The following is a 25,896-nucleotide window of genomic DNA, read 5'->3' as shown; positions in this document are numbered from 1 at the left end:
TTGCATACTACACATTGAGTCTGTACAGTTTTTATTTGTCAATTATACATCAGTAAAGCTGGAAACAAAGAAAAAGAAAACTAAACAAAGAATAAACCAGTAAGATGTACTAACGCTGTGAGTGTTTTAAATCCTCAAAGAGTTTTTAATGAGCTTTAATAGCAACAAAAGTATTCCACAACAAGCTCAAATTAGAATCAGTAGCTGAAATTATGTCACCACAGGATGTATTTAAAATGTGGGTGTATATCTATGTATTTATCTACATATGTATTTGAGTGCTATATAACAGAAATTTTTAACTTAGAACACACACCTCTCATTCCAGCTGACATATTGCATACGTGTACATATAGGTGTGTTTATCTACGCACACACATATATATATGCATGCATGCATACATTTATACATAAAAGAAGTTAGTAGAAGGTAGGTCCTCCATGACATATTTAAGCTTTCCAATGAAGACCTCAGGGATAAACTTTTGGGAGAATTTTATCTTAATTACTATAACACATATCTCACAATATATATTACTTTCTCAAGAATTCTGACTGCAGGACTCATCAAGAGTTCTGAAAATAGCTAGATTGTCAAATGTGTCTACAATAAAACATATTTATAAATATCATATTACTATATTACTTTGCATTGACTTTCTACCAGAATGCCCTGGAATGAGCCGTTCCAATTGTTTAAAAATCTGCCTCTCCACTAAAGGAATCTTCTTGAGAGATCTTTCGTTTTAGAATTTCCTGTGTAGAAGATCTACTTTCTTCCAATAGTTTTAGATTTTCTAATGATAGATATTTCGTGTTCCTTTTCACATGATAAAGCATGATAACATGTCATGTGCATTATTAGGAGAGATGTTAAGCTTCCACAAGTAATTACTTTGTATGAGGAGTTTTACATAAATACTAGCAATAAAGTGACCCATGACAGCACTTGGTTATACAACAGTCAAAGCCGAAATAAGACTAGGAAAGAGTATGAATCAAGAGAGGATTAAATGTTTCAAAAAAAAGAGAAGAGTGTATTGACTAATAGATAATTGGCATTTGAAACTTACTTTAGTTTTCTGTCCTATCTTATTTCTTAAAGTTTGCAGACCAGGTCAAACATACAAACGGAAGTATGCAAATTCTTCACATCCAAAATGCTTCATCGATGCTTCTGACAAGAGTCCTTGCCGGGAAACTTTATGTAACTCTTCTTTTCTCTTATGTTCAATACGTAATACTTTCATCAACGTGCACTTAATTGAGAAACCCACTTACTTGGAATGTCTCCCAAGGAATCAAATTAAGCCTAATTATACTTAATGGCAATGGCTGCTGCTTAATTTGGATGGTAATTCTGCTTAATTGAGATGCCTTCAGGTGTCTAAGTGGCACTCTGCTAACAGTATTGGTTGTGCCTGTATGTCAACCTGGAATACCTTGCTCCTTCTCTGAACATTTCTCCGAGATAAATGACAAAGGGCAAATAGTTTACTGAAGATATATAACACAAAATAACTGAAATTTGATGTGTTAATTATTAGTCCTTACAATCAAGAAAATATATACAATGTCTGCATAAGTGTACACAAAGACGAGAGAGAAAAAATAAACTTCTAAAAGGAGAGAAGAGAATAAACCCAAGCTGCCTAAATTCATTACTGGTCATTTTATGTTGTGGACAAGTTTAAAAGTCCACTTCAAGAAATCAAAGAACGTACATCATGAGTTTTAATGGATGTTAGCCATAAAACTAAAGTAAAAGGAAGATAGTGTGATAGGAATCACATCATATGCAAAAGATATACTAGTGTTAATTCCAACCTCTTTCCTCGGTGTCTTGCTTGCCTGGTTGTGATGGATACCACTGGTCACCATACACTAACCATCGGCTCCTCTTCCTGGCTTCTAGATATTTCTTTCCTTGGCTCCGTGGGAACTGGACCACAGGCATTTGACTCAACGGGACATGAAGGAAGTTAGCAAGACAAATTCTAGGAAACATGTCTTCCATCTCTAGCCAAACATGCCACATTTCATTAAACATGACCAAATCTGGAACTAAAGCCTCAGGTGGTTGCAGACGTCTTGAGAACTGAGGGGAAATACTGTCTCCGCTCTGGAGAGTGGAGCAGAACAATGTCAAACACCTGAGCTGCAATGCTATCACGGAGCTACTGAATACAGCCTGGAAGCTCCCTGGCTCTGCCCCTTTGTTATGTGAAATGAGGTATCCCTCAAACTTCCGGTTTTTAGTTGGCTCTTCTGTTACTTACAGCCAAAAATATCCTATTGAGGTAGCAAACAACCTGTTCTTTCATTTCTTTATGGTGGAAAGCAAGCAAGCTAATAAAGCGTTCTCACAGTGCAATGGGATGACAAGGAGCTTCACTTTCCTGGATCCTGACTTCCTCTCTGTCAAGTAGTAACAGGTTGAAACAATAGGAACTCTAAGCTTCTTTCTAGATAGAATTTCAATTATTCTAGTATGTGTACGAAAATAATAGAAACTAAAATGTGCTATAGGCACATCTTTCATATACAATAAAAATATTTATTATTATTGATGTGTAATCTGGATTTAAATGAATTTTGAAAGTATCAGAAAGATGTGAATTCCCTTGAAGATTTAGCTTGGTGGCAGCGTTTTCCGGTGGAAACTGTGGGTATTCCACTCGAGGGCAAAACGCTTGAGTCTTTTAGAACTCTGCGATGGCAGTTATAGGTGGAAGATCATTCTCACTACAGTTAAGGCAAAATTTACCTCCAATTGACCTTGAGAGAAAAACAACGGCATCAACAAGGCTTTCTTGGACTATATTCTGCTTTCTGCACGCTGTCATCCTCATTTCTGGTTTTCTCGGCTAACAACACACCTGTGAATTCTAAATGTGTCTCTGCGCATTCCATGGACTTGGCTGGACGGGAAGCACCTTGCTATCCCTGTGCCTAATACCATACACATCTCCTACATAAAGAAATGGGTTCCTGAAGTCTGTTCATACACGCAATGCAACATATATTGTTCTGAACTGGAAAGACTGTGAGAATGCAGTAGAGGCATTATTAGTAACTGTTCAATGACAGCAGAGATCTACCGAGGCTCCTCTGCGGAAGCAGCAGGAATGCTCACCTGCCTCGGGTCTGACTCTCACCCACGGTGTCATCTCCCTCTCTCCTGTTTCCCACACCCACAGCACCTACTGGAGGCAGCTGCAGGGGGGAAGCCTGCAGGGGTGTAAGGTCGTTCCTCCCTCCCTGTGCTCGGGGGTCCTGTGTTCCTCCCTCCCTGTGCTGGAAGGTCTCCAATCTTGCTAAGTCTCCATCTGAGACAAGTCTGGGGTAATTTCCCCTGCACCACTCCATGGTGTCTGCTCTGTTTCAGACCTTACCATCTTTCATCTGAAGTACTGTATTAGATTCCAACCTCTGCCTCTCACACCTCCTTCTAGAAAGCTGTTAGGGTGTACTTCCCTCCTCTCCACTGAAAGGGCTACGGGAAGAAGTGATGTTAGTGCGTGTTCAAGTTCGTCTCCTCGTGGATCCCCATAAAGCCCAGCCTTGCTAGACGGGAGCCCATTCATTTGACTTCAAAACACGCGAAAGAGGGGGATGGAAAGCAATCCCGCCTGTGAGTGCAATACTGAGGCAGGGTCCCTGCAGGCATTTGGCTCCATACTGCTAGGGATGGCTGCAGAGCTGTGAGAATTCACCTCAGAGTTTCCTGCCTGACCCATTAGAGGGGCGCATTTGAGCACCCCTTCTCCAGCCAGGAGGGGCGGTGGGAGCCCCCTCTCAGTCCAGGTGGGGCTGTGTCAAAAAGAAGGAGAGGACTCCTCCAGGCTTTGCAAACTCTGAGGGCAGAGCCTGGGGCAAAAAGCAGGAGCTTCAGGGAGCCGTTGACGGAGGGCTGAGGCTCTGCAACTGTGAAGCGGGCTAAGAGCAGGGAGGTGGGCAGCAGAGGGGCTTGGTGCAACCTCATCACAGGCAGCAGACGCAGGGGGCTTCCTGGAGAGCCCTGATGGCGGTGTTTCTCCTGCCCACCGTTTCTAATTGTATGTAATCTCCACTTTCATACACTTTTAAAGTTTGTGATACATTCATGCAATTCTCATAAAACCATTTGGAACATACCCAGGTTAACTAAACTATTCCCTTGATTTGATCTAATTAATTCTTTTTAGCTATATTTTCTCTAAAACAAATCCAAGAAGAGTTCCTTCTGCCTTCAAATTGCAGAAGTAACATAATTCTGTATTTTTAAAATGTCACAATCAGATACTTCTGGTCTCGATCACATCTCAATCCCTTTAATATAAAATATTTGCCTTTATTTGAGCCCCTATGGAAATGCATGTAATCTATTTACTGTTAATTCAAGTCAACACCTAATATACCCCCAAAACAAACTCAATTGTTCAGCTATTTCCTCTGTAAAGTTCTACTACCTAACCTTCAGAACTTTTCTAAATTCTAAATATCGTATGATTTAACTTTCTGGAGACCAAACAGAATATCCTAATTATTTAAAAGTACGTAAATGCAGAAATTAGTAAACATAATTATCAATAAACTAGTTATATACTATATAACTTTAATTCAGTTTGAAATAAAACTCTCCTTTTTATTAGACAAATTAATGAGATGGCTTAGTAAATAGTTAACAAATTGTTAATGTGTTTTTTTCTATTTATCTTATGCTTATGTTCCACTACCAGTATTAGCAGCTTATAACAGATAATGATATTGCATTTACTTACGCAACATGTGGATTTCTCTATTTTTCACAACTACTCTCTAAGGTAAACGCTATTACGATATCTCTTTGCCCAAATTCACGCAACTACAAAGTGGTAGAGCTGGTTTCTAAAGTGATGATTGCAAGTACTGAAAAACAATAGTTTCTTGGTAAAAAATTGAATAACAAACCATTGAGTAGCATATAGAAAAAACAAGGTTTGTACCACTATAGTTGACGTCCCAGGGTACAACACAGCTCCAGCATACTGAGAAATACCAGAATCAAACTTGAAGGCTTTTGTCACAGCAAAGACAGCCCAGAAATTCCTCAGTGTTTCAGAAAGCCTGCAACACCCCAGAGTTTTACCCAGCTCTGCCCATTAAAGCTTGAATTTTTACATAAATAATAACTGAGATTTTAGAACTAAAACACGCCAACCAAAACCAAAGGCATCTGTAATGAACACTTTACTGAATCTAAAATCAGAACATTTCTCTTTTAGAACTGGGAACTCAACAGCTTTGAGAGGAAACTATATAAATAAGATGGATATTTTAATAAAATGTAAAAATGAAGAGATGATCATTTAGACACAGAACTGTTGGTAATAACTCAATAATTGGTAAATAGTGGGGTTCAGTAAATTTAATATTACTATAAATATAATTATTTTAATATTATGTAATTTAAGTGAAATCCATACCTATAATAGGTTCCTGACAGTTTTTTTTAAGTCAAATCAATATGAAGATGTCTACCTTATTTTTTCTTTCCACTGGCAAGTGTCTATATTGAACTTAAAATGAGTAAAAAAATTGATTTGATAGCTAATGAAACATGATTATGAATATGATTTCTATCCTAAGATTTAAAATGATTATGAATATGATTTCTATCCTAAGATCTAAAATGTAGTAACAATTGGAAACTATGTATGCAAACTTATAGAGAAATAACTTAGTATTGCCCTCTGTTACTACCCTGGAGGAAATATATATTTTATGCAAAGTATTTAAGATAAGAAATAGGAAAACATGCTCAGATGTTTAATTCTTGACAAACACATAGCTTATGAGAAGAAACACATGAACTGTAGAAAACGATTCAAAAGACAGTATTGTTTCTTATCTTTTTTTGATATGGAGTCTTGCTCTATCACCCCAGCTGGAGTGCAGTGGTGCAATCTTGGCCCACTTCAAGCTCTGCCTCCTGGGTTCAAGCGATTCCTCGGCCTCAGCCTCCAGAGTAGCTGGGATGACAGGTGCCTGCCACCAAGCCCAGCTAATTTTTGTTTGTTTTTAGTAGAGGTGGGGTTTCACCATGTTGGCCACATTACTTTTAGAACTCCTGACCTCAAGTGATCCACCCACTTTGGCCTCCCAAAGTGCTGGCATTACACGCTTGAGCCACCGAGCCCGGCCAAAAGACAGTATTTTCGTGTCTGAGTATAGTAGGACCATTTCTAACACTTAATCATACTATGCATAAATAATGTGGTATTTAAGAAAGCTTGTAATACAGCGGATGACACCTCAGTTGAAAAAGACGTAACATAAGAGAAAGCACTATGATACATAAAGGAGGAACACAGACTCTATCTCCGGAAGCACTAGATAGCACCACACTGAGAATACTCACTTTGCATCTGAATCTCAGGCTGCTCTACAATGAATGTGGCATCTAGACACAGGATGCAGCCGGAAATTTAAAACCCAAACAGTAAAGTGTAAGGATACATAGCATTTGCTGGGCTGTTCGCTTCAACAGTAGATCCTATAAGAGTGTGGTGTGCATTAACCACAGGGGTTGGCGGTGGAGCCTTACCTTGTCTGGGTCGCTGGTGGTGATGACCCACACACAGTGTGCGTTATCTTCATACTGAACCGGATAATTAGGGGAGGTAATGACGCCGCTGGGCCCACGCAGATTGGATCCACATGTTCTAGCTGGAAACACATAGAAACCAGGTTATTTTCTACAACATTTCGTCAGTTTGGTAAAGACATAACATTTATGGGATATTTCAAGTTAGCTATTATCTAATCACAGCAAAAAATGGAGCATGAACTCCAACTGCGGCACGGACTCGAGTCAGCAAGTGGATTGCTCAGCCGGCAGGACTTTTGCTTGGTATCTGCGGGGTTATACTGGGGTACTTTATTTTTTCCAAAGGCCTTTCCATTCACCAAAGGATCTAACAGATGATAGCACCGTGGGTAATGTCAACACCAAAGCAGCGCATTTCAAATCCCACTGTGACTCAGAGAGGTCTTCGCGTACGTCTCCTTGTTCAGAGTCTCCATACACACCTAATTGTGTGTGACTGCAGCAAGATAGAGGGAAAGGCACCGTCGAGTGGAGTTCAACCAGAGTTACCATCTCAGCTACGTCTTACGCTGTGTGACCTCCAATAGATTCTGTCTTTTCAACTTTAAGAAAGGACTGTGGAGCAGATGATCATTTCCAAAGTCATTTTCGAGCTTTAGATTCTATTCTACAACAAACTATACCAATTTCTTTACAGCACGATGCAAATAGGAACTTAAAACATTATTGAAAGTTTAAAGAAAGAAAATAGGAATGGTGACTTTAAAAATAAAAAAAATCTAAAAGTTGAAATGAAAGACTGAGCAAAGCATAGAAATTGCGTAATTCAATATATACAACTTAGTCTGGAATGTAAAAATAATTTAATTGGCCTCCACTTTATGAAAGGAGTTTTTTTAAATCAATAGACATATTTTAGAAATATAATGTCAGCATAGACTCTGGTTTTTTTTTTTTTTTTTTTTTTTTTTTTGAGACGGAGTCTTGCTCTGTCCCCTAGGCTGGAGTGCAGTGGCGCGATCTCGGCTCACTGCAAGCTCCGCCTCCTGGGTCCACGCCATTCTCCTGCCTCAGCCTCCCGAGTAGCTGGGACTACAGGCGCCCGCCAACACGCCCGGCTAATTTTTTGTATTTTTAGTAGAGACGAGGTTTCACCGTGTTGGCCAGGATGGTCTCGATCTCCCGACCTCGTGATCCGCCCGCCTCGGCCTCCCAAAGTGCTAGGATTACAGGCTTGAGCCACCGCGCCCGGCCAGACTCTGGTTTTAACATTAATAATTTAAACGGGGTTTCAGAAAGGAGCAGAAGAAACTAATTTCACAAGAAGAAATTAACGTAAGAGAACTTCTGCTTCATTTTCCTAAGACATCCTATGACACAAACTGATAAAAATGTTTCATTGGAAGGATCAATCCTCATCATAGCCCTTCCTTTATTTTTTCATTCCTTGGGTTTAACCCTTTCTTCAAGTCAGTTATTATTCTAGGAGACTCAGCTACAAAACTCAACAGAACAGGACTTGTGTCTTAACAAGGGCTACCTTGTGGGGGGAAAAGAATCAACCACTGAACACAGGTTTTCCAAAGGGCACCAAGAACCAGACATTTCTCTCTTCCACATACGTCAATGTAATAATAATATAATAATAATACAAACCATGCGTATTCCTCATAATACTTCTTCCATCTTTAATCTACTGTGACTATGCATCTGAGATCTCTCTCGCCTGAAAGGTTATGTATTCCCTGACCTTAGGAACCGTCCTCTTTCTGCATTTCCCTGTCCCTCCTCAGCACTGTATACAATGCTGTAGTCCCAGACATGTGAAAATAGGACAAGATGATTTGAGACAGCTGTTTAGTTGCCTCCTACTTACTATGGAAATAATTAGCTTAAAATTGACCTATTCTACATTGATAAGCGTGTTAAAATTAACTTTTAAAATACTGGCATTTCCTGTCCAAATGAAAAACAAACATGGGTAAAACATAACTGGGTTTTCGAAACTCATTAGGTGTGTCATTGGTCTAAAGGTCGCTGGACAAAGGACTGAATGAAAACATGGACCCCTCCTATACACTAATATCTCACTCTCTAATGAGTCTTTTTAATGAGCTGTTCTCAGAGAGGATCATAAACTTTAGACGCAAAATCTTAAAGCCCTCTAATGTTAGCATTATCCAACTAGAAAACCTTTGAAAAAAAGTGATAATCAATAAAATCTGACTTGTAAAACCTTTATGTTGCATTTTCCTACTTTTTAACACTTCATAATTAACACCTATTATAAACATCACGTAGCATTCATAAATATTTGTTGATTTAATTGTGAAGCAATGTAACCATATTGCCATTGTCAGTCTGCATTTCAAGCTCTTAAAAAGTACATCTGAAAAACATTTCCAGGGGGAAAGTAATTTGTTACAATCCTACTGACAAGGTGGGTTCAGCTCGCCATTGGCCCAGATGTTCCCCGCCCGAAGGATCCCTAAAGCTGGCCTCGCCCATGGCTTTGTGTCCAAGGTGACTGCTGTGAAGCTGGCCCCTCACTTGGCTTATGAAAATTGGCTACCAGCATCTCATGAAATGCATCTCACGCATTCTGTTTTATTTGTGAAGTAACTTTTAGTAAAATATGCATAGGAAAGCAGCCCGTCCACTACATTCTCAGGCCTACGACGTATCGAGTTTCACATAAAGCAAGTCATGGGCCCAGGTCCTTCAGAGACATTCTTTACCAAAAGCTTGCAAATTAACCCGTAATATTTCTTTTTTAATTCAGAAATCTCTCTCCACCTTTGCAACATATTTTAATAACAAATTATTTTTTGCCCATTTTTTTATTAAGCCATCAAAATGGTAATCTGAAATGAATATTGGGAATATTCAGACCAGAGATTTGTGTCTGATTTGTTCATTTGTTTAACTTTGCCAATTGGAACAATTTTTAGCATTTGATCGTTTCCTCAATAAATGTTAGCATACCTTCTGAATAGGTATAACAGCCTTAAGTCACATAACCTAATTGTAATATGTAATTCTAACCCTCCTTCTTAGGGCATTGTTGAAAGCGTGTGCTACTTTCTCAGAGCTTCCCTTTCTAAATCTTCTGCAACCTAATCATCTGCTTCCTTACCATCTGATGACGTGCCCCTTATCTGGCTCGTTATGTCTTATTTAGTTATTGCTTCCTTGCATCTAGGGTTTTCTACTAGTCAGAATAACTCTCAGTTTTTCAATTGGCAACTACTGCAAGTTCAACCATGCACGTGTAGAGTCCTTATTAAACAACCACCCTGTGGCTTGAGCTGTTGTGATTTCCACCAGCTGATGGCCACACGGTGGTGAAGAGAGTGTCTGTTGTCCTCTAGCTGTCCTGCAGGTCACCTTATTACCTGGGCCAGGAAAGCGTACATTAATTTCTCTGAATTTCATAGTGGAGAGAGAAGAGTCAACATACAGTCCTCCATCTAGCACACCCACGTCTTGCCTCCGTCAGCTTCCAGCACCAGAAGGGTGTAATTTCTCATGTCTACCATATGGTAAGCTTTAAAAAATTTGATATTTGGAAAAAAGAAAAAGAAGAGCTAGAGAAGAAAACGGGACAGGCTGAGAAAGAAGAGATGACGCAGGGCTGAGCTTTGTACTGAGTAGATCCAGTGAGTGAGTGTCCTTGGTCAGGGAGCTCTGGGGATGATCTGTTAGGGATGTCTGCTGTCCTCCCTTAGAAATCCCCTAATTAGACAGGCAAGGGCGCAGCAGCCTGCGAGGCACGAAGAATTATGGGTGTCCAGAAAATCTTGGCACTGCAGGCAGGCCCTTGCAAAGGAAGCAGATGGCTGCCATCATCTTATCTAAAAACCATATCTATTGCTTTGTCGCCTACTAGGGGGCTCTATTTGAATACAAATTTATCCCATGTTCTGGGAGTTCACGAAATGATGCCATAAGTTCCGACTCAGAAACACAGACATCTGAAGGTTTATCACCTGCCTCTCTCTTCACTCATAGACTCTGCTGGCTTTTCACTTCATGCAAAGAACAGATTGGGCAGCTCCTCACACAGGTGACAGCCCAGGGAAGCTGTTCTGACTGAGACTGGAGAATTTCATAGCAGCCTTGGAGGCAGGGAAACTTCTTTCCTTCCCTTAGCTTCTGTGCTAAACAGGCATTCAATTAGTCAACGAAGTATGTCATTAAGCAGCATAATTAAGTAACTACCATACACTAGTGCCAAGCCAGTTTTTAAAACAAGATCTCTCTCCATAAGCTGCCATTGTGGAAATGGGTAGACGCACGTTTACACAAACTATAGTAGAATGCCTCTTTCTACTCTTGCGAAGACCTTGCCTCTTGGAAATACAACATCTAATAGAGAGTAAAATTCACTGACATGCTTGATAAATGTACTTAGATAATAACTGCGACCTAATGTACACCCGATGTTACTTATTTAACAGTTTTCCAAACGTGTAAACTCAAATTTCACTTACATCTTTTCTGTCTCCCCAGTAAAACGAGAACTCACAGAATGATAAATTGAAAATATACTACGTCAGGAGGGAAAGTGGAAAGGGAGAAGAAAACTAACCAATTTTGGATGCCAATACACACCATTTTGACATTTATCCGCTTAATCAATGAATATTTATTAAGTACAAAATAGGTTTGTTTCATGCAATTTGTCTTACTTAATATAAAGTAATAACTTATCTGTTTATTTAAATGCAGTTCCAGAAAATCTTATTGTTTTATAGTAACTACTCAATTAAATTACTTGAAAGAAGAAACATTCTAATTGATTAAATTTAAATTAGTGGGATTTCAGGAGTCACATTAGAAGCTTTTGTTAAAGCAAATGTATAATTATACTGGATAGCCTATTTCTCGTATGTTTTCAGGAGAAAACATTTTTATCAAGCACAAATTTTATGTCCAGATTGTCAACCATAATGAAGATAATACACGACAGAGGCTAAGAACTTCCTTCCCTTCACCACACCTGGTTCCAGGCCTGGCTTAGGTAGTCAGCAGCTGTCTCATCTTAACTTATTTAATTTTAAGCCGCTCAGCGTATTTAATTAGAATAATCATAACTCCACTGATGATTGCTCTAAGGATTGAATAAAAGAAGACAATAAAGCATTTACTACATGGCGTGACATATCACAGCATGGCCGGGTGCGGTGGCTCACGCCTGCAATTCCAGCACTTTGGGAGGCTGAGGTGGGTGGATTACCTGAGGTCAGGAGTTTGAGACCAGCCTGGCCAACATGGTGAAACCCCCTCTCTACTAAACATACAAAAATTAGCTGGGTGTGGTGGCAGGTGACTGTAATCCCAGCTACTTGGGAGGCTGACGCAGAAGAATCGCTTGAGCCAGGGAGGTGGAAGTTGCAGTGAGCCAAGATAGCACCACTGTATATAGCCTGTGTGACAGAGGGAGACTCTGTCTCAAAAAGAAAAAAAAAAGAAAAAGAGTATACATGCAGTGCTCATTATGAGTTGAACATTGAGGGTATGGTGGAGAGAGGACAAAACTAACTTTCTTGCCTTCAGCAGGAAATTAACAAACACATGGACATATAATGTCAGAAGGAGAAAACAGCTTTGAAGAAAGGCAGATAAAAGATTTGTAAAGTGAGGGAAAAGGCCTGCTCTGTAAGAAGTGGTTTTACAAGGATGTGGGTTCAGATGGCATTGGATGAAAGGCATAAATGGACTGTCACATGGATACCTGGGGGGAAGGGGATACTCCAGAGAGGGGAAACCAAATCCAAGAATCCCAGGAGAGAAACACCCAGGCATGCTCTAGGAATGTAAATAGCACCAACTTAAGGTTAGCTTTCAGGTTATTTTATGTCAATAGAGTATGAGAGTAGTATAAGATACAAAACTATATTATTGCCAATAACTTAGTAAAAATAATAAGAAAAAAATATATTTTCTCCCAGGTGACTTTCAGGCAAAAAGTATAAAGCTTCAGGAGTCGAGAAAGAACAAGAGAAATTTCTCCAAATTTACAGGAATTAAAAAGTTAACCATGTGCTTGTCTGTCTAAATCTCTGAGACAGTGGGTACCTGATCAAATACACAAAATATCATCCTGACACTCACACTGGATCTGTAACCTGGTAGAATGAAGAGTCATCTTTTGGGGTAAATGATCTTCTTATTACTCTTGAAAAGGTCATTTCTACAAGGGCAGAAAACACAAATGGAAAAGAAAAAGCTGCAAAAGTTTTTGGTAAATGATGAGTTCATAAATTAAGAATGATTTTTAGCTAACCTAATCTGAAATTCCAAGGCAATAATAACTTTATTCCCTGACTCTGACTGGCTCCAATTAGCTTCCATGTAACCACAGTTACAAATGCCAATAATACTTTATTTCTCTTACACGGCTTTTCATCTCAGGGAGCAACTCAAAATATTAACTCTACAGATCAAAGTGCATTAGCATTAAAGAAGTTCTCTACATAAATCGCCCCTAAGACTGATGGAATGAAGCACCAGCCTGAACATTTTACTTATAAAAAATAGAACGATATATTCTTCTCTCCATTTTGTTTGCTTATTTTAAAGATCTACTGCCAGTTAAAGATACTTATACAGTTTTAAACAGCTCATGATGTTTTACCCTGCAAAAAATCATAATGGTTGTTTTCATATTCCTAAATGAAGTAAGCGTAATTTCAAACAAAATCACTTGGATAATTACTGAGCTATGACAACCATTCAACTCTTCGGTAACAGGAAGAAAAGGTAATACTGCCCCCGTTCTCAGAGGTAATTAGCTAATGTAAGCATTGGCTAACCACACCAGCCTCCAGATGGAAGGATCACTTCTGACTCACTGCAATTTATCAGATGCTTCCATCAGATATTCCTGCTCCAGAGAAGGCATGATCATTACTTCAGAGTTAGAGACCCTTCCTCAAAATAGGAACCTCGAGAGTCAGTCCTTCGTGGACGCACCTCGCTGGAATAGCTTTATGCTCAGAATGCACCTGATGTTCAGACCAGGGGCATTTGATTGCATTTGACAGATGGTTGAGTTGAGAGCATGTGGTAGAAACAATCATTGTTAGGCCAGCTTTGGAGGCTAAGAATGAAAATTCAAAACTATGATGCTGTCTTTTTTTTTTCTATTTTTCTTTTTTTTTCCTTTCTTTTCTTTTTTTTCTTTTTTTGAGATGAAGTTTTGCTCTTGTCACCCAGGCTGGAGTATAGTGGCACGATCTCTGCTTACTGCAAACTCCACCTTCCGGGTTCAAGTGATTCTCTTGCCTCAGGCTCCTGAGTAGCTGGGATTACAGGCATGCATCAGCATGTCCAGCTAATTTTAGTACTTTTAGTAGAGACAGAGTTTCACTATGTTGGCTAGGCTGGTCTTGAACTCCTGACCTCAGGTGATCTGCCTGCCTTGTCCTCCCAAAGTGCTGGGATTACCGGTGTGAGCCACCAAGCCGGACCAATGCTGTCTTTTCAGATACTATTTTTTGTGGTAATGGCAGAGTGACAAATGAACTTGGAAAATGGTCCCCGCTGTACAGAACCTGTTGATAGCAAAGAACAATTCCCTGTAGTCTGTTTTAGGTAGGATTTATCCATTTTCCTGGACACTTTAGATACATAACGTTAACTTTTTATAGAAATAGTTATAAAAGGTCCACTTTTATTAAGGTTTTTCAGCTCTTCTCTAATGGATGAATCCATTATTGGAAGCAAATTGAGACGCTATTTAAAAAAGGGAACGGTGACATACTCAGGGTTCCTAAAAGTTGCCAACCTGAGGAACTTATGGATTTTAACTGAAGAAAGAGTATTCTACAGAGGGATGCCAGACAGGAAGCGGGGCACAACTCACTGGGCTCATTTCTCCTCTTCACAACTACAACGGTGTTGATGGCTTCTCATAGAGAGGAAGAAAATCATGACTGTAAATGTCTAAACTTGCGCTGTCATATGTGGCAACTGCTAGCCACACGTGCCTACTGAGCACCTGAAATGCAGCTGGTCTGAGATGAGCTATGCCCTAAGTGGAAAATGCACACTGGATCTCCAAAACACGGTATGAAAAAAAGAAAAGATATAAAACATCTCATTATCATATTTGTATTAACTATTTGTTAACATGATACTATTTGGGAGTATTTGGGTTAAATAAAATGCTATTACAATCAAATTCATCTGTTTCTCTTTACCTTTTTAGTCTAGCTACTAAATATTTCAAAATCACACACACAGTTTGGGAAATAAACACATACCTTTCCCAGTTACTCAATCCAGCACTAACTTAGGTGCTCCTGTGAAGGGATTTTGGTGGCATAATGAACGTACCTTATCAACTGACTGTAAGTTAAGGAGATTATTTTGTCTGGCCTTTACATAATCAGCTAGGAAGTCTTCAAAGAGGGCTTAGAATTTCCCTTACAGGGAGACTCCTGCCTGTGGACAGCAGCTTTGATCGCTTCCTGGGGAGCCTGGCCTGATCCCTATCCTTCCTTCCGAACAGCCTGTCTTTCAGAATTCAGATATAATGCCAGCCCTACCGACCACGTGAGCCAGTTCCTGTCTAAGCCCACACATTTGTCTCCATCCTAGTGGATTTGCTTCCCTGCTTGAATTTTTACTCAGAGTCAAGTGCCTGGACGTGAGGCGTTACTGAAGCAAGCGTGGGCACAGCTTTGGAACTGGGTAGTGGGTCAGAGCTGCAAGGTTTTGGGGAGCGTCATAGAGAAGGCCTCAGGTGCCTCGAATAGACTGCTAGTAGAAATCTATCTTGTAAAGATACTCTTGGCAGGACTCGGAAAGAGTGAGAGACATTCCTGGAAAGTGAAAGAGGTGGCAGAAGCTCAGCAGAAGTGGTTCTATGATTAGGTAGGAAGCAGGGTGTTCAGTGACAAACACAGATGGACGGCTAAGGGGACGTCGGGGCCCTGTGTCCAAGACGCCACTTGACTTCTTCTTGCTGCTGATACTAAAACATGATAGGAAAGACATAAATTGAGGGGAGGACTGTCAAACAAACAGGAATCAGGGCTGGGTGATTTTGAAACTTCTCAGCCTCTGCAGATGGCCAAAGAGGCTGAAATTTGGAAGCGACAGCTGTACAAGCATTCTAGACAGGAAAGGCAGAGTGTGTGGCTGCGCAGCCGTGCCCTGAAACCTCAAAATGACTGTAAGGTCAGAACACAAGTATCACGTCCCAGAAAGGATACTTTTTAAGAAATTGAGGATTTCTTATCCATCTTATCAACTGATGCAACCAGACTGCTAAGGAGCATTGTCCCTGTGACGTCTCAGCAGGAGTCCAAGATGGAGAAAAGATGATCTCAAAACTATGTGACAGCATGGCCTTTGTCTACTGAGTCAACACTAGTAAAATCCATCCACTATAAAAACACCTCCTTAGGAATTATTTCCAGCAGTATAAGTTATTATTTCAGAAAAATAAGTTTATTACTTCAAATACATTTTTAGTTCTTCCTAAATTTATTAGAAGTAATAAACATAGTAAGAACTAATAAGAACTAAGGTACTATTCAGTGATGATCAACGCATATCTAACTTAAGCAAAACAAGGGAATCATCAGTGACAAGAGAAGGTGGATAAAGCCAGGCACTCTTTGCCTGTGGAGTTGAAAGGAAGAGGCAGAGTGTTGGCGATTACTAGTAACTTTCCAGAAAACCAAACCAAATACACCAGACAAGACAGACCCTGTGGAAAAAGTGTTCCCTTCCAAAATATGATCAAGTGGGACACTTGAGTTGACAACAACAGGAAACCAAAAAGAATCCTCTTCTAATTATCTCTAAGCGTGAGCAGCTGGGGGGTTGAGAAGGATGGGAGAAATGTCTCCACCTTCAGCCTGGATGGAGCAGCTGTTTCCCAAGTGATAAGCACCTCTGAGCGTATGATATCTCTGGGACAGGATACCGAGAGAGGGCTTTGAGTTTAAGATGAGAGTCAGGGCCAAGAAAGGCAATGTCATAGGTTAACTTATAAAATCAAATTATATAAAGGCAAATATTTAAGTTACTCTAAAATATTGATTTAAAAGTAACATTTAAAAGAACGCACATTTACTATTTGTCTAAAGTGAACTTTAAAAATAATGAAGCCTATTTCTGGGATATAAGAGCAAGAAAACTAGTGAAGGAATTTTTTTTTCCCTTAAAGGAAAAATAATCCACGTGACTCGTTCCTCATGTATAATTGGGAGGCTTGTGCATCACTGGCCCTAATGGGAACATGAATTTTAGCACAGTTCTTTGAAGTGCTTAAGGGTCTTATGTTAGAATTGAAAAAATGCACAATCAAAGTAGTCTAGTGACAAAAAGAAGGGGACAGCCATGTGCATTTCCTTGACCAGAGACTGCTGACTCTCGTGAAGGGTCTCCATTTAAGAGGTGACAACTCACTGTCAGCTGGGCCATACACCCTCCCTCCCCTTCCTGTGGGGACGGGTCCTGCAAAGCTGCGTCCCCTGCATGTGACTGGCCCCTAGTGGTTATAGTGACCAGGTACAATACAGTAAATGGTGCCAAAGAGTATTCTTAGCTTAGATGACAATAGTGACATGTTTGCCAACTAGTTAATTTCACAGGCTACAATGACACTATGCTTTTCATATCTTTTTAAATAACTAAAATGCTTAAAAGTTTAAACTGTATAAGTCCATTCACATGAAAAGACTATATGGAAAGATAAGGTGTTCTTACATATGAAGCTTTCCTTTTTAGTCAAACTAGCCCTTTTCCTCCCAAAACTACCAGTTTACATAAATCATTTTATGGCCAAAATTCAAAAACAAAACCTCCAAACCCAGCATTTCTTTAATTTTATTATTACTTTTTATTTTAAAAGAACCAAAATAATTTTCTGCTGTTTTCAAAATGATTTCTGTAATTCTGGTAAGAATTTGTATATACTTCATAGCAGTAAAAAATAAGTAATTTAACCTTTGCTGACTTCATATGTTTTATGTGAAAACGATGATGATAATGATGAATATTTTACTCTGCTAACTACGTTAGACATTAAAGATCATTTATTAATAAAATGATGATTTGGAATCAGGCTAATAATTCCTTTTATTACTCATGTAATTAATACCTAAAAAATTCAACCTCACTGCAATAAGAAGGTGAACTCTGTAGGTTTGCGGGGTGCACAGAAACCTTTCCAGCAGGTCCAGCTGTGGAACACATATTCACACACATGCATACTGTGTGTGTGTGTAGAGATAGATACCAAGTTATACTGAGCATGTGTGGATTTGCTGACATCTACCCTCGAATGTAAAACACAAAAATATTCTCGGAAACGATAGCCTCTTAACAAATTCCAAGGAAAGAGTTCTGTTATTACCCACATCACTATGAAAACATACATTACTACCAAGTTCCACTCTGCCTATAGACAATGCTTCATGCTTAAATCGTATATTCATAAAAAATGCCAACCCTAAAGAAAGAGAAAATCCAGGCTTTACCCACCACAGGTGCCCTACCTCGGCAGATGGGCCGGTGGTCACTCCAAGCAGCGAGCGTCTCTGTAACTCTCTGACAGGTGATGCTTTTAGATCCCTGGAGCACGTAATTGTCCTCACAAGAAAACTGTACATTTGCACCAACCCTAAGCAGTTAAAAAAGAAAAAAAAAAACCCAAATTATTCACAGAAGACTTCTTCAGGAAAAAAAAATCAGCAAAATGGCTGCTACGATGTTGTGTAGTTAAAACAGCATAAGACATTAAGCAACTCATTAGGTATTATTTAAAGAGGCAACCCTGTGATTTAGCAAAGGTTATAAAATCAAAAGACTTGGGTTCAGATGCCTGTTGTGCCACCTTCAGAGCTAAAGAAACATATGAACCTTAACTTGTCACGACTAAGACAGAAAAAAATACCAAAAATGACCTTACTGAATGTTGTGGCTTTAATAAGAAAATAAATGTAAAGAAATTTTCTACCCTGAAAACAAGATGAAATTGAATGTCACTCCTCGTGAATAAACATTTTACAAAAACAAGAATTGAAAAAGTCTAGGTGAAGAAAATATTTCAGTAAATAATATATTTTACTATCACACACATTAATTATATTTAAAAGAAAACCAGTTATATTAAATTTCAGAAATTCTTATAGGAAAAGAATGATTTGTTTTACTTTACTTTTTTTTTTTTTTTTTTGAGATGGAGTCTCGCTCTGTTGCCCTGGCTGGAGTGCAGTGGCGCGATATTGGCTCACTGCAAGCTCTGCCTCCGGGGTTCACGCCGTTCTCCTGCCTCAGCCTCCTAAGTAGCTGGGAATACAGGTGCCCGCTACTACGCCTGGCTAATTTTTGCACTTTTGGTAGAGACAGGGCTTCACCATGTTGGCCAGGCTGGTCTCGAATTTCTGATCTCAAGTGATTCACCCATCTCAGCCTCCTAACGTGCTAGGATTACAGGCGTGAGCCACTGCGCCCGGCCGCATTTCAGAAGAAAGCAATCCGTCCAGCCTGGAGTTAGAGAAAAAATTGCCCTGGGTCCAGAGCTGCATCTGCAAATACGGAGCTTTACGGTTGTAAATATTAACAAAACGCTGTCACAGAACACCAACTGGACAGCTGCATTCAAAAGTGTGAGAGGCAGAGATCAGGTTTGAACACCACCCAGTTACTTCTTCTGAGCCTGGCTTCTGGCATTGAATTAGATGTAGTCTGATTTAACTATCTGACAAGCCCATTGTTACAAGAGGAAATTCTACTCGTGTTTTTAGTTTGAGAAACCACGGGTGGATGTTGGGGAAACAGAAGTGAAATAAGGAGTCTGTGAAGGAAAAGAAGCACAGTTGTCAGTGTAGATGGATGAAGTTAATAATAGAGACAAGATAGGTGAAACATCAATAAATGCTTTTCTTTCTTGCTTAGTGAAAAAAATCCATATCTATAATATCAGAGTGAATATCATTCAAGCAACATTGCACCAGCATCCCCCAGGGCATCTATGAAACACTCTCTGGGGATTGCCATGGATGTCTGCAACAGCCATCAAATCAGAGTCAAACCAACTGGCAAAATTCTAGGTAAACAAAATTAAACACCTTTCTTTTCTAAAGGGGTGTCTCATCTTAACAAAACTTAATATGCAAAAGCTTATTTTAGAAAATAATGAAGAGAATTCAAAGGATGTAGACTTTTCCAGACATATCTGTCTAGGAAGTTCTTTTTTCACTAGGAATTCAGGACAACTAGAGTTCTACGGAACTAATTTTCAGAAACCCGGCATCATAAGAACATAATATGTACTGATTTTAAATGTGAAAAATACAAAAAACAAAACCTAGTCGTGATTCCCATTTTAATTGCTAGCCATCACAGTTATTTAAGACATCTGTAATTGTAGACATATTTCATCATCGTAGTTTTTCATCATTGATCTGTGTTTAAACCTCATCTAAGAAATTTTTTTAAAAAAATTGTTATATCTTTGTGTTTTCTATTCCAGGTATCAATCTCCAGTTCTTTCTATGTACCTACATTTTAATATCCATAGTTTTCATCATTCTTTCAATATATCGTCATTGAACATCTGCTATGTGTCACACTCCATGTACCTAAGTGACAGAAGTGAATAGCACAAACCCACAATCTCATGTAGATAACATAATAGTTAAGAAAGAAAAAAATAACCAAACCAAACATAAAGAAAACAAAAAAGTGTCATAAAGTGCCATGATGAAAATGAATAAAACGACATGACAGTCCTCGGGTAGGAAGAGATGGAATTTGAGTGTGGCCACTTTTTCAATGATCCCTTTAACCTGAGGCACTGATATTTAGTGTAATATTCCAGGGGAGTTCAAACAGAAAGGGAGGGATGGGGAGGCCATTGCTTCAACTCAGCAAGCACTATATTTCAACGACTGCAGCACATCACTCCTTAGTCATGGAGGGCTCTCTGCTCCTATAACACCTCTATCTTTTTCATGCATTTTTTCCCTACATCCAACCAATATTCCTTTAGGTATCAGTAGCAAATTGTATTCTGCTTTGAGAAAAACAATCAATAAGCCTAAACCCCCAAAGCGCAGACAACACAGGCAAAAACAGACAAATGAGATGACATCAAACTAAAACCCTTATGCACAGTAAAGGAAACAACCAATAGAGTGAAGAGACACCCTACAGAATGGGAGAAAACACTGGAGAACAAAACATCTGGTAATGAGTTCATAGCCACAAATACAAAGAACTCAAACAAGGGAATCACAAGAAAAGAAATCACCCATGTAAAACATGAGCAAAGGACCTGAATAGATATTTCTTTAAAAAAGACACAAAAATGGCCAACAGGTATATGGCAAGGTGCTCCGTGTCACGAATCATCAGGGAAATACAAATTAAAACCACAGTGAGATATCAGCTCACACCTGTTAAGATGGCTATTACCAAAAAGACAAAAGATAGTGTTATTGAGGATGTGGAGAAAAGGGAACCCTTGTACACTGTTGTTAGAAATGGAAAATATGTAAATTAGCATACTTATTATGGAAAATACTATAGGGGTTGCTGAAAAAATTAAAAATAGAACTACTACATGATCTGGAATTTTGCTTCTGATCCAATATCTGAAGGAAATGAAATCAATACATCGAAGAGATACCTGCACTCCCACAGTCACTGCAGCATTACTCGCAATAGCCAAGCCATGGAATCAATGCAAGGGTCCAACGCTGGACCAAGAAATGGATAAACAAAATGTGGTGCGTCTGTGTGTGTGCGTGTGTACACAATGGAATATTATTCAGCTTTTTTTAAAAAAGAGGAAATCTTGCCATTTGTGACAACACGGTTGATCCTGGGGGAAATTATGCTAAGTAAACTGAACCAGGCACAGAAAGACAAATACTGCATGATCTCATTTCTACGTGAAATCTGGAAAAAATAGAACTCACAGTAGCAAAGTGTGGGTACCAGGGGCTGGAGGAAGGAGAGGAAACAAATAATACAGAATTTCACTTAGGAAAAATAAGCTCAGGAGACCTATTGTACAGGATGGTGACTGCAGTTCTTAACAGCATATTGTATACTTGAAAATTGTCTGGAGAGATTCTGAAAGTTGTCACCATGAAAAATGACAAATATGTGAAGTAATGGGTATGTTAATTAGTTTGATTTGACCATTTCACAATGTATTCATATTTCAGACTGTCATGTACACCATAAATATCTACAGTTTTTGTCAATTTTAGAACAGAAAATATCACCACTCTGACTAATAGATTTCATTTCTGGCAATGTATGTTTATCATCCAAAATATAGGACATTTCTGGTCAGTGATATTCTTCGGAAGACATTAAAGTGTCCAACAACAGGACTGTGCTTGACTAATTTTTTTTTGGATGTATTTGAAAGAACGCAACATCGTTTTATAAAAGGCAAATGTAAAATATACGTAGCAATAAAGAAAAATAAAAAGGACATATGTAGTAATGTAGAAAAAGAAAAAGAATAATACAAAATTGTACATACTCAAAATAACAAGGATCTCTCTATCTATATTTATATGTAAATATTAGGAAGATAGGCACAACCCATTTTTGAGTGGTACTATCACAAGTAAATTTTTGTTTATATATTCAAATGATTATATTTTTTCCTGATTCTATTACTTTATAATTTAAAAGTTAAAATAAAAACATTTATGCTGCTTCCATTGGACTGATCCTGCCTTCTCACGCATCGAGGTAGTCATGTGCAACTCTCTAGGACCTGAACTCGGCTCTTACTCTTCTCAGATTTCCGCCAGAGGAAATCTTTGAAAGACTATTCCAGTGGACAGCGGAGGATTGCTCCTGAGCTTCCATGATCATACCTGGTATCACAACCTAGTCCAGAAATCTCTGCGCACATTCACATTCAGTACACTGAGAGTACAGGATAGAACTCATTCCATAATTACGATCATGAAACCTTTTTGCAAATTATCGGAAACAGCTATCAATAGAATATGGAAGCTTCTCTAATTTCAAAGCATTAAAAATATTAACAGGAGCAACCTCTTCATTTGACTGCAGCTGGCAAACAGAGCCAATGAGGGTAAACGCCATTCCAGCAGCACAGCCGAGGAGGAGCCTCCACGTGGGAATAAATCAAGTTGAGGTTGAAACTAAATATGACCCCAATCCTAATTTATTAATTCAATCTTTTGGTCTCATTTTATCTAACACATGAATCAGTTCAATTTAAAAGCCATGTGTGCTTTCAACTTCAAATACATAATAAACTAAGTTTTCACTGATTTATGATTACTCTATTTGAAGTAATATATATCAGATATAACATTAGATAATCTAATTTGGTTTTCTGGAAAGAAGTCTCAGAGGAAAATGCCAGGAAAAAAAAAGCTAGCAGTACCTTTCTATTGGCAAGTAACTTTAGTGTACCCTAGATTAATTACGTTGCACAGTTTAGACAATTGTTAGTAGTTGGTAACTGTAAGAAATATTGGAGAACTGAACTGATTTTGAAGATCAAGATGCATGGTACATTGACAATAAACATCACACAGCAAAATTTAATTCAAACAGTGAAAGCAGCAAAATTTTGACTTTTAAATTAAATACAATAGGGAAACATACACTTTTTGCTTCTTCAGTGCTTAGCGCTTCTGAAATTGCTCCATGTTTGATTTCTAAAGACATTTATCACTGTATAATTCACTTACCACAGTATAAAAACTCTTTCTAAGTGAGTAAACTATTTCCAAACATGCTTTAATTGTAATACAGGCAATTTCTAAATATGGTTATCATAGAGCATAGTTATTTGTGAACTTATTCAACATTGGTATGATAACTATTTTTGAAGAATAATTTGAGGTGACTGGAAGATGAAACTAATGTTCCAAACAGGAAACAGTTTGACTTAGCTGTGAGACTTAACTGTCCTCTGTTTACCAGAGATTACACTAATCTACTGACTGGCTAGGTAAGGGTCTCCTACCTCTCTTCTCAACCCACACTGCTCAGTATCTACTGAATCTGCTGACGCAACCAATAGACAGATGAGAGATAGATGATTAATTGATAGATAGATAGAAAGATTAGATGACAGATACACAGATAAATGGAGACACAGATGATAGACAAAGAGATGGATGCATAGCTAGATGAATAGATGGAAAGACAGATGGCTAGATAGATAACAGATGGATGGATAGATGATAGGTAGATAGATTACACAGATAAATAGATGATAGATGAATAGATGGACAGATGATAGATGGATGGAGGAATAGATGGATTAGACAGATAAACAGATGGATAGATACATAGATGCATAGATAGATGAATGGATGGAAAGAGACTGATAGATAACGGATGGATAGATGATAGGTAGATAGATGTATTAGATAGCTACATCATAGATGAATAGATGGATAGATGACAGATAGATGGAGGAATCGATGGATTAGATAGACAGATAAATAGATAGATAGATAAACAGACGGATAGATGAATGGATAGGTAGGTAGATATCCATCTGGTTAGGTAGACAGATTGATAGACAGATGGATAGGAAGATAAATAGGTAGATAGATACACAGATGGATAAATAGCTAGCTATATAAAGATATATATCTTTCTGTGTTAAAAAATCTACTTCAAACAATACACTTCAATATTCATAAATATAAAAGGAATATATACATTGTTAGGTATCGAAGGTAAGCATTTAAACATTTTTGCATCTTCAGCAAAAAGAAAAAACACATTAGGTAAAAAGTTTTTCAGTCTCAAGCAGCGGAAAACACAAAAATTTGAGGAAACCTTTTCTACAGTGTGAAGTTCAAGCCGGGATTTGCCATATTTGTCCTCATAAAATGGAGATGAATAGCACAGGGGGCACTAGCTGCAGCCACACTTTATCATAGGTTTAGGAATGTTGCTTGAATGAAAGTATTTGCTTAAGAGGAACAAGGGCTGTGAGAAGGAGGAAGGGTGAATGCTGAAGGATGTATGTGCATGTTTACGTTTGTGTGCACATCCATGTGTGTGTGTGTGTGTGTGTGTGAATATGCACAACTTTGATTTTTTTTTTTCCCCTGTATTTTACAAAAACTCTGAGGACTTTTGTCCTGGCATAGCACGCCTTAAAAATTACAGACTTCCAAATTCACAGTGCGATCCAGGTGTACATCATGAAGTAGGCGTAATAGAGATTCGATGGTACATTCTCCTGCTTCCTGCTTCTCCACTACGAGAAATAAAAACAAAGCCCGCAGTGTGGAATGGCTGACTTGCCCAGAAAGCAAAGGTGGTAGCCCGCCCGTTCCCGCAGGCACTCCATCCCAAGGAGAAGTCAGAACTGCTGGCCTGTGCTTGGATACAGGCAGGAGTGGCTGGAAGCCCTGGCTGGAGGGTCCTGCCCAGTGAGAAGGAATGGAGCTGAGTCCTGCTTAAAGCGGTCTGGCTACCACCAGAACTTGTCACTGGAGCTGTGATGATAAGCGTGACGGTGGCATGGAGGCTGTGGAAGCCCAGTGTAGTGTTTCCCCACCACACCTGGGACCAAGACCCGAGCTGGGTGAGGAGACAGAAGAAGACAGAACCCCCCAAGTTGTGTCTGTGTGTCCGGAGGTAATGCAAGACTCCTTAGTTCCCAGCTGTGGCCTCATGGAGAAGCCCCTGCGTCTCCTGGTGCTTCACAGAGCCTGGAGAAGGCGGGAGGAGCCCTCGATGGAGAAGGTCAAGCCCCTGAGCCTCCCCCAGGTGCCCCTGCCTCCAGGGCACAGGCCTAGGGAAGGTTATGACCGGGAGTGGGTGGCACAGGCAGGATGGAGGAGAGATGCCTGCTCTCACCAAGGCCAGAATGCCCTTTAACATCCTTGAGAGAGAGTGAAGGGATGTCCAGATCTAACTTTAAACCTGCTTCACTGGGAAATCAGTCATTTTAACTCTTTTAAGAAGGAACAGATAAAGTTTTCTGACTCAGACAAAATGAGGATCTCACAAAAGAAATTACCAATCACAGTACAAATAAAATTACATTTTATACATCAGAATTTACACTTATTAATTCAACTTCATATATCCATTTTAACTTAGTTTGCAAATAATATTGCTATTCTTATTATATATGGGTCATTCTCCCATCTTTGCCATCTCTTTCTCCCTGTCTCCCTCTCTCTTTCTCTGTTTTTCTCTTTCCCTGCCTTCCTCCATCTTACTTGATTTTCACATTAAAACATTGCTTTTTCCCAATACATAGAATCAGTTATATGGGGAGTTTCCTGAGCAAGGTGCTAAAAAGTTTCCTGGAAACGCTA

General features: G+C 39.0%; 1 protein-coding gene across 1 annotated transcript in view; it reads right to left on the bottom strand.

Annotated features, from left to right (window-relative positions):
• CSMD1 (CUB and Sushi multiple domains 1) overlaps positions 1-25,896 on the bottom strand; it is a 2,040,038-nt gene that overhangs the window by 611,321 nt on the left and 1,402,821 nt on the right. The window contains exons 9-10 of the mRNA XM_032158987.2: positions 18,091-18,215; positions 6,569-6,690 (exon numbers count right to left, since the gene is read on the bottom strand). Coding sequence (XP_032014878.1) covers positions 6,569-6,690; positions 18,091-18,215 — 247 coding nt within the window. The remainder of the gene's footprint in view (positions 1-6,568; positions 6,691-18,090; positions 18,216-25,896) is intronic.

This window comes from Hylobates moloch, unplaced genomic scaffold, assembly GCF_009828535.3.
Source record: "Hylobates moloch isolate HMO894 unplaced genomic scaffold, HMol_V3 SCAFFOLD_8, whole genome shotgun sequence".
Taxonomy (NCBI): Eukaryota; Metazoa; Chordata; class Mammalia; order Primates; family Hylobatidae; genus Hylobates; species Hylobates moloch.
Note: the sequence above shows the minus strand (reverse complement) of the source record. Positions and strands in the feature narration are given on the sequence as shown.